Raw genomic sequence first — 9,624 nt, forward strand, 5'->3', positions numbered from 1 at the left:
AGATGCAGATTGTCGACATAGTCTATTGCTATCAATCCTTCTGCACGTAGAACAATAATGACTTTTCCTTTTTAGGTTCTTCAGTGCCCACAATAGAGTTTGAGTAAGATTGAAGGATATTACCAAGAAATGATTGGAGAGTTCGGAATCTGTCTAGTGGTTCTGTTTGAGTGATCGGGGTGTTCTGAAGGGAGGGCTAGGGTTAGGTCGGAAGGATTCCTTCATCACACTAAAACTCTCTCCTTAGCCCGAATAAAGTGTACTTCAAGTTATCTAGTACAATGTGAAGTTTGAGTATCAATTTGATTTTTCAACTTGATATCTAATGTCAATTTTTTTTGAAGCCGATATCTAATGTCAAATTAGTTCAAAATAACAAGCGTTGATATATACTTTGTAGTTATTTGACACCTGTTATTTTTAGATTAATTTGATCTTAAATATCAAATTAAAATGAAAATTCAAATTGATACCTAAACTTGATTGCATATAACTTCATAAACTAAATTAATCCTTAATTGTAATTATTTTTTTATTAATGGGTAATTAATTTATTAGTCCCTATATTCTGACAAAACACACTGTTTAGTCCCTGTATTTTCAAAAACACACGGTAAGGTTCCTAACCTTTTTCTCGATGAATTGTTTAGTCCCTAACGTTTTTCTCAGTGAACTGTTTAGTCACTGCCGTTAGACTCCCATGAAGATTCTGTTAGTCAATTTGGATTTGAGTCAAATTAAACTCACAATTGAGAGTAAGTGGATTTTCACCTTCAATTCTAACAGGAAGAGTAAGCGAGAGAGATTTGAGTCGATTTCTACATTCAATTCAAAAAGGAAGAGTGAGCATAATTGATTCGATTATGGGTTAGAGATTCAATCTCTTCTCCATTTTTTTGTGAGCGCGAGTTGTGAGAGAAAGACATAAAAGTGTGAATTGTTTTTTACTGATAAATAGTAAAGGATAATTTAGTTATTTCCGAATTCATAAACAGTAAAAAATCTAACAAACAGACGGAATGACTAAACAGTTCAATGAAAAAAATGTTAGAGACCTTACCATGTGTTTTTAAAAATACAGGGACTAAACAATGTGTTTTGTCAAAATATAGGGACTAATAAATTAATTACCCTTTATTAATTAATCCCATTTTTCTTTAAAAGATAAAAAGAAAGAAAAGAAAATCATGGATTTGGTTCGACTAGGACCACTACCAAGCTACTTAAAATTCAATTTTCCATTTGTTGTTTTCAGTGGTGGAACCAGGACCCCGGATGATCGGGGGCCCAAGCATATCAGTAAAAAAAATTTCAAAACATAAAAAAAAATCGAAATTAATTGTGCGGTTGACGGTAATTTTTCAAAGTCCAGTCCGTTAGGGCTGGGCAAAATTTTTTTAGCCTCCAACGCATTAAAACGGTAAAAATGTTATCATTTTTTTAGAAACTAGCATTAAAGTAATAGAAAATTAAACATGTTTACTTTTTTTTAATGGTAAAGACATAATAAAAATGAATTCAAAAGTGTTATCAAAATAAAAATAAAGAGTCCATTTAAATTAATTAATAATGGTAACATGTTTTTAACCATCTCATCTACTTTTAAACATTGAAATAATACTACATAGAGTCAATATAATTCTCTCGAAAATATTATCAGACACCATTACTAAAAAAAAAAAAATCAATTCTCTGGCCGCCTGTCGGGGCTCGAGCCCCCTAACCCTCCTGATTCCGCCCCTGATTGTTTTTCCTTTTCCTATCGGATCCTCATTAGTCATGTGTGTTAACCTTAAGAATGTGAAAACTTGATGCCTGTCAACAAAAGTTGGCATAATTTAATTTTATTTCCATTCAATCCTATATATATTCCTTAAACAGAATAAACATGTCTAATTATTATTTTTAAATGGAAATTAATGTAAATTTTAACATTAGGGAAAGCAAAGCAGATATAGTATAGATCAAACATTTTGACCATAAAATGAAAACAGTTGTGTATGTATGCAAATGTAGTACAGTAATAAATAAAGTCATGGTCTAACTGACTTTTATAATATAAAGGCCCACTTCTAGAGAAATTCCAAGTTTGAATTGAAATTTTAGAGTTTAGCGCGTTACGACTATTTCAAAAACATATTTAAGAAATTCTTTCACTTTATATATAAGAGCAGAGTCCTTCTTCTTCCTTTAACAAATTGAAATGGCTGAAGCACTAACTCAAGATCAGATTGCCGAATTCCGTGAGGCTTTTACGTTGATTGATAAAAACTCAGATGGTATTTTATTTATTAATTAATATTCTCATTTATATTATTATTATTATTACATAGGTAATAAATTTCTATAATTATAATGCAATGCAATGCAGGATTGATTTCAATGGAAGAATTAGCAACGATTATAAGATCATTGGATGGACATCCTACTAAAGAAGAAGTTCGAGACATGATAAATCAAGTCAATATTGCTGGAAATGGTACCATTGATTTTCAAGACTTCCTAAATATTATTGGACGCAAATTGAAGGTATATATATATATATTTAAATATGAGATAAGTACTAAAATAGGTTTATATGAGAAATATCAATTTAGGTTTCACGTACAAAATAACACCAATATAAGTTTAACGTTTAAAAAATGTACTAATTTAGGTCTTATTAACGGAACGAGACACGTCATTGATATTACTCCATTAAGTTTTGTCAATTGTATGTGGAGGGAGAAATCAGAACTTAACAGAGTAATATGAATGACGTGTCTAATCCGTTATCGAGGCGCAAATTGATACTTTTTTAAAGACTAAGTCTATATTAATGTTATTTTATACGTGGAGTCTAAATTGATACATCTTTAAAAAACCATAAGTCTATTTTATTACTTTATTCTTTAAATATTAATGTACTAAGTAATGTTTGCATTGCAGGAAAATGTTGCGGAAGAGCTGAAAGAAGCATTTAAAGTATTTGACAGAAACCAAGATGGATATATATCAGCTAACGATGTGAGTTTAATTATTCATGCATATTACTATTATTACTATCTTATGTAAGATGAATTAATTAATTAATATTGGGAAATGAATGGAATGCAGCTAAGGCAAGTGATGATAAATATGGGAGAGAGACTAACAGAGAAAGAGGCTGAACAGATGATCAGAGAGGCTGATTTGGATGGAGATGGTCTTGTTAGTTTTGATGAGTTCTTTAGGATGATGATGTCTTTTTGATTCTATATTACTTTTATACAATTTCAACCAATAATTTTTACTATATATACTTTCACTCATTTATTTTGTCTATTATAATTTATAATTATTTGGGTTGATCCCAATTTACACTCAAATTTTTAAGTGGGTTTATGATTAATATGCTAATCCAAGAATGATACGAAGATATAAATATTTAAAATTATTATTTTATTCTATTGTATTTTTACATGTCACCTTAATAAAATTATAATTGTTACTTACAAACACGATTCAAACTCCCTATATTGTCATAAACATATTACATGACCCTTCAACATGATGTTAACGGACTTTTAGATAATTAATATTAATATATTAATCCAAAAATAATATTAAATACTTTAAGATACATATCCTACTATATTTTTAAAAGTCACTATTTATTAATATACACGTACACAGTAAAATTACATGTGACCCAAAAACACGATACGTAAATGATAACTAATCCGATTGGGTTAACATAATTATGATACAAAAGTTTTCGGGTTGAGTTAATGTTGACTCATTTTGACACTAACCGAAAATTGACACAAAACAAACACGATATATGAATTCAATAATTGCCACATCTGGTCTTTTCAACTTCATATGATGTCCATCCTAACTTTAGAACAATAGTTAGCTTGGGAATGCATCATACTCCACCATGGATATTGATCACTATGCCAATATAAATATGGGCTACCCATTATTACATTGTTTAACAAAACTAAAAACACAATGAGAATTAAAACAAAAAATTAAGTGTCCACGATCTTCAATAACAACAGTATAGGCAAGGACCTAGCTAATTTGGGATCGGTTGTCGCCCTCTGGATATAAGTGTTTAAATATGGGTTGATTGAGTTGTAATAAGGTTTTTACCCAACTCGTATGAGAACATTACTTGATAGTGTGAATGAGTTAAAATGAGTTGTATTAACTTGTTTAGATGAGTTATATAAATTGGATATAAGCTTAACTATTTTTTCAATTAGTGATTTTTCCTCTCTTTTTTCTTTTACTACAAATTTATTGGTAGAAGATTTAGAAATTTTTTTTATATAAATCAAAATTTTGTAGTTATTATATTATGGTGGGTTGAAAATTTATACATATAAATTAATAGTTTATAGTTATTATATTGAAATAAGGTACAAACAATACTCCAATATTAATATTAATAGCCAAAAACAATTTTATCCTTAAAATCAGAAATTTTTATATGGCTAATATTTGTAATTTGGACCATTTTTTATCCAAATTTTGGAAATTGGTTAATTTTTAATCGTATAAAAATACTGTAATGAAAAAAACCAAACAAACCAAACCGATATGTAAATTGGTTCTTCACATACTTTTTAATTACTTCAAATTTAAATCGTAGTTATTAAGATTAATCATAATATTGAGAATTGTGATTAAGATTTGGGCACAAAAAATCTATTAGAAGATTTGGGCACCAAAGACCAAGTCAAGGGGCGGCTTGGTTGACCTCATATGAACATTTTGTTAAAAAGAATATGTAGCTGATACAAATAAGTAAAGAAATAAACAAACAAACTCAAAACATTTTGTTAAAATTAATTGCATTAGTTATTAAGAAAATTAAGAAAGTTTGTTAGTAAAAACTAAATGAGATTTTCATTTCTTAACATGGCCGATTATAGAAAGAAAAATTCATTATTATTAACTGGAATGATATTTTAAATAATACATCTTTTTTTTAATGGTTTGGAATCAACATAATTAAATTACATTTCGATTCGGTTTGATTCGCTTCTAAAAATATTATACATTTCAGTTCGGTTCTAAAAAATTGCATATTTCGATTCAATTTTCTCATTTTCTTTATTTCTATTTTTCTGATTCATTTTTTTGTTTGATAAAAATATAAAAATAAATATAAAATTTTGAATAAAAACATTTTCTTAAGATTCAAATGTGGTAAGCATAATAAGAAAACTAAAATTTGGATTGAATGAGTTAGATGAGTTCTTAGATGGTTTATGATAAATCCAATGCACCGGATTTTGGCATGGATCACATTAGATGACAATTTGACAAGGTTCGACTGTGTAAAGCATTTTCCAACTTAATATTTTGGGATTATATTAATTCATTGATAAATTATTGATTTATATGACTCATGGATATTGTTGAAACTAGGGACCAACAGATATATCATATTGTAAAATCACAATGGATAAAACATAAAAACTGTGACATGATACATGCTTTTAATTACAACCTAGTTGTAAAAATTCTATAACCTATAGCTAAGGCTTCATCATCTCGGTCTGAGCCACCATGTTTGAGCTTTTGTTTCGTTTGAGTTTGGATTCTGAATTTCTTGAATTACATAAAATTGAAAGACAATATCTATTCTAAGAAAAAGTAAATACACCAATAAAGATACATAGATCGTATTTAATTGTACAACCCAATAGAGATGTAAAAGCCTATGTAATACACCAAATAAAATCATAACTAAATTTATTTCCAACAAAAGATATATAGCCGTTTAATAGGAATCACATATCTAGAATATTTTCCGATTAACCATTAATCAATTTCATCCAATAAAATTATTCTAATATGTTACAATTATAAATCCTGCCTTAATTCGTTCCTAGTAAAATTCCTATCTCGATAATCTATCTCGATTAAATCTAAACTTTGAAAAATAAAATTTTGAAAACATTTTTAAAATTTCTGTTAATCAAAGGTAGGTAGGCGAGTCGCCCAAGAAATGGACATATAAATTTGTTTGATAACCCACTTAATTACTTAAGTTAAAATATTAAATAATTATTTAATTAAAGTGTGTTTGATAAATGTTATTTCTCCACCATTTAAATTAATCAATTAGTTTTTTTTGAACCAAATTAATCTATTAATTAAAAAATCACTTAATTTGATAAATTAAAATATTTAAGTTAAACATTATCCATTAATATTTTTAGGGATAAAATGCAAAAAAAAACCCCAAATATTTTCTGTAAGGAGCAATTTTATTCCTAATGTCTAAAATGAGCAAGTTTACCCCTAATATTGGCAACCAAGAACAATTTTATCCCAACGTTGACAAGTTGAGTCAATTTGAGAAATAATTCATTAAACTATCTTTTCGGTCATGAATTCTGTCATCTATACTTCACATGTGCGTCACTTTATCACTCGTTAATAACAGATAACAAACATATGATTAGACGTGAATTTTTCTAAAAAAATATTATCTTTTGTACGAGTTGAAAAAAACATATATTTCACTGAATTTATAAATATTAATCTCCAATTCTATTATTAAATTAAAAAAATATGATTTTTTTAAAACCAATTAATATGTAATTGACGCAGAATAAAGAACAAAATATCTATGTTCTATAATTATATCTGAAATTGACTAAACTTGTCAATGTTAGAATAAAATTGCTCTTTATCGCCAACATTAGAAGAAAAATTACATCATGTTAAGCGCCGGGTAAAGTTGCTCATGGTTGTAATCATTAAGGGTATTTTTTGTACCTTATCCCATATTTTTATATTCAACACTTATTTTTAGTATTTATTAAACAGTTAATGCCAAAATTGACTTGAGTGATTAAATCGTATGCTTGGACAAAGGTTTCACAAGGTTCATTCAAGAGGGAAAGAGTCTCAAATCATTTAAACTAGACTAGCCGTAAAAACTATCAAAGTTCAGTGGCCATGGGTGCAATTTTACCCATACATTGCAGACAAGAAGTTTTACAGTTGCCGCAAAGATTGCAAAAGCAAGAAGTTCCTTCTTCAATTCTGAAACCCTCAAAGCATGGACCCTTCCGTATCTGCAAATCTTCCTGACGAGTACTCTTCTTCTACAACCATAGTCCCTTTTGACTACCCAATTCCTCTACTCCGTGGTCCCGTACGCGCCGGACCATCCGATGACCCTTCATTCGGGCCTTACGTTCTCGCTTTTAGAAATCACCACTCCTGGGCTGCTGCATACAAGCGCTGTGAGTCCAAAGTTATCGAGCAGTGCGAGGCTGGATCACGGATTGGGTGCGCCATTTCCGCATCCGAAATATGTAAACCACCGTGGTGGCGCAATTTTATTGGAGGTAACTTGCCCGACTTAAAGGAGAGAGAGATGTGTGAGGAGCGCGAAATGGAGGGCTGTTTGGTTGCTGCGAAGGAGAAGTGTCTCGGGCTCGCTAAGGAGAAGTGTTCCTTGCCGTTTAGGGACGCGAGAATTGCGATTGGAGAGGGGATGGTGATGGAAAAGGATGGTAGGAAATTAGTATGTCTGGTATAAATGCCGGAGAATAGTAAGTGGACGAATTTGATTGGGTTTGACAAATGTGATTTTTATTTAACGAATCAGCGGGCTAGTGAATTTCTTGCCTCCGATCCAAAATATGAATGGTTTTTTAATCAAAGATGACAGTGAGGAAGAATGCAAGCACTGAAATGCACTGATGCTAAAGAGATCTTTAAGTGGCTTATGAAATGAAGATTGAAGCATATTCATTTGGTATGTATTGGCTAGAATTGGATATGCTTGTGCCTATTTGGGGATTTTTCATTTTGATTCTTGTTTGAATTATGAAAATATGGTAAGAGATATAGGAAATTTAGTCTGATTGCTGTCTATGAATAGGAAGTCTTGATACTATTATATCCTCTTACCATTAAAAGTATAAACTAAATCGATACATAAGGTATATATCAATTATAAGCTTGATGCTGCACTTGTAAACCACGGTTAATATCAACAGTACAATTGAGGAGTTGTCTTTTGAAGCTGTTATTGTATCTGAGAATTTTCCATCTGATTTGACATTTTCCTGGTGCAAGACGTAGTTAAATGTTAACACAATGCTTGAATTGTATTTGTATCTTAAACTGTTTCAGATTTCCAGTTTCACATCTCAGGATTCCTTAATTTATTAATTTAAACATTTTGGCACTGTAAAGTAGGAACAGACTCTCAAAGGAGCTCTGGTTCATCTGGATATATCCAGACAAAATTTGAGATGAAGTTTTTGTTTTTGAGAACATTAATTCTCTATTTCTGTGGATATGATGTCATTTTTACTCAATGGAGCTATAGGTATTAAATGCACGCCTTTGGTCAGGCGCAGGTCTTAGCGCCATGACACCCCCATGGCGTGGCACAACCGCCGTGGGCGCGCCAAGGGACAGTTGCCAAAGGCGCGCCTTGGTGGCGTAGGGGAGACAGATAGAAGAGGAAGCAACAGTCTTATTATAAGGGAAGAAGTTTAGTAGAACAAACCACAGAAAATGAATTCAAACAGAAACACAGCAGCCAAGGGAAATTTGAATTCAACAATTTGGATCAGGAGTAGAACATAGGATTTAGTATTCAACTTTAGCTTTCTAACATGGGGCTTATTTTGCATTTTAAAATTTATTTATGCTTAAGAATATTGTCATGATTTAGTATTCATTGCATTTTTATGTTAGTTTTATAATTTTCGTAAGTGCGCATTGTCTTGCTATAGTGTCCGCCATCGCCGTGCGTCAGGGCTCCAGGACCCCTAGCACCTTAGTGCGCCATGTGGAGCTATATGGAACTGTAGATGCATATCATTCATAAAGTTTTTATTTTTGGAACTATGATCATGAGGGTTACAAAAATATATATGATCTTTCTATTGCTATTTGGGAACCAACGGAAGCACCACTGCAATTAATGGTGAATTTGCTTCTCTTTCCACAATTAGAAATTTTCTTATCTTTGTGCAACTGCTAAGACCATTATTCCGTTCATCACCACCCCTACTTGTCTCTGCTCAGTCACAAGTGTTTCAGATTTTTCTTTCTTCGTTAACCAAGTTTTTCTGCAACTTGCAAACCCCAAGGTCTTTATTAAATGCAAATGGCTACAAGTGTACAACAAAACTTCCGTTATTTAGTCCAAAAATTCTAAATTATATTTTGCCAAGTATTCTAAAATAGCTAAACCTGCAAGTGAAGGATCATTGTTTAGGTCATTGTTTGTGTACCTACATATGTTTATGTTTTGGAAAATGCACATTTTGTCCAAAATTGGCGAGGATATAAGAATTAGTTAAGATTTTTATTAAGAAATCTGTTACCCATCTGCTATAGTTCATCAATTACAGAACAAGGAGACTTGAGTTTCGTATATAAATACATCAACTCAGATTACAATTGAGAAACATGTTCTTCGAATGTTAAGATGGTATTAGAACACGTCTCTAGTTTTTTCTAAGCTTTCGCTTCTTCAAAATTCTGGAAAATCTTTATATGATACAAAAGATTCTGTTTGTTTTTCTAATATTTCCATTCAGTATTCTCTTTTCTTTTTTGAATATCTTCAAGTTAATTTTCTATTCAACAGCCGCAGCAAATCGAATT

General features: G+C 30.7%; 2 protein-coding genes across 2 annotated transcripts; both read left to right on the forward strand.

Annotated features, from left to right (window-relative positions):
• Positions 1–2,146: 2,146 nt before the first annotated feature.
• Positions 2,147–3,479, forward strand: LOC136220442 (calmodulin-like protein 11). Its single transcript, XM_066008262.1, has 4 exons — positions 2,147–2,279; positions 2,372–2,529; positions 2,929–3,006; positions 3,097–3,479. The coding sequence occupies exons 1-4, from the start codon at positions 2,204–2,206 to the stop codon at positions 3,229–3,231; spliced, it is 447 nt and encodes a 148-aa protein (XP_065864334.1). The 5' UTR covers positions 2,147–2,203; the 3' UTR covers positions 3,232–3,479.
• A 3,471-nt stretch (positions 3,480–6,950) lies between these two features.
• Positions 6,951–8,051, forward strand: LOC136220443 (uncharacterized). Its single transcript, XM_066008263.1, has one exon. The coding sequence runs from the start codon at positions 7,049–7,051 to the stop codon at positions 7,532–7,534; it is 486 nt and encodes a 161-aa protein (XP_065864335.1). The 5' UTR covers positions 6,951–7,048; the 3' UTR covers positions 7,535–8,051.
• Positions 8,052–9,624: the final 1,573 nt, after the last annotated feature.

This window comes from Euphorbia lathyris, chromosome 2, assembly GCF_963576675.1.
Source record: "Euphorbia lathyris chromosome 2, ddEupLath1.1, whole genome shotgun sequence".
Classification (NCBI taxonomy): Eukaryota; Viridiplantae; Streptophyta; class Magnoliopsida; order Malpighiales; family Euphorbiaceae; genus Euphorbia; species Euphorbia lathyris.

What these genes read in the sequence shown, in the direction of transcription:
- LOC136220442 (XM_066008262.1), top strand. Translation starts at nt 2,204, where the DNA reads ATGGCTGAAGCACTAACTCAAGATCAGATTGCCGAATTCCGTGAGGCT. An exon ending in TTATTGGACGCAAATTGAAG is followed by an intron (nt 2,530 to 2,928) that starts GTATATATATAT and finishes TTTGCATTGCAG; the next exon opens with GAAAATGTTGCGGAAGAGCT. An exon ending in GATATATATCAGCTAACGAT is followed by an intron (nt 3,007 to 3,096) that starts GTGAGTTTAATT and finishes AATGGAATGCAG; the next exon opens with CTAAGGCAAGTGATGATAAA.
- LOC136220443 (XM_066008263.1), top strand. Translation starts at nt 7,049, where the DNA reads ATGGACCCTTCCGTATCTGCAAATCTTCCTGACGAGTACTCTTCTTCT.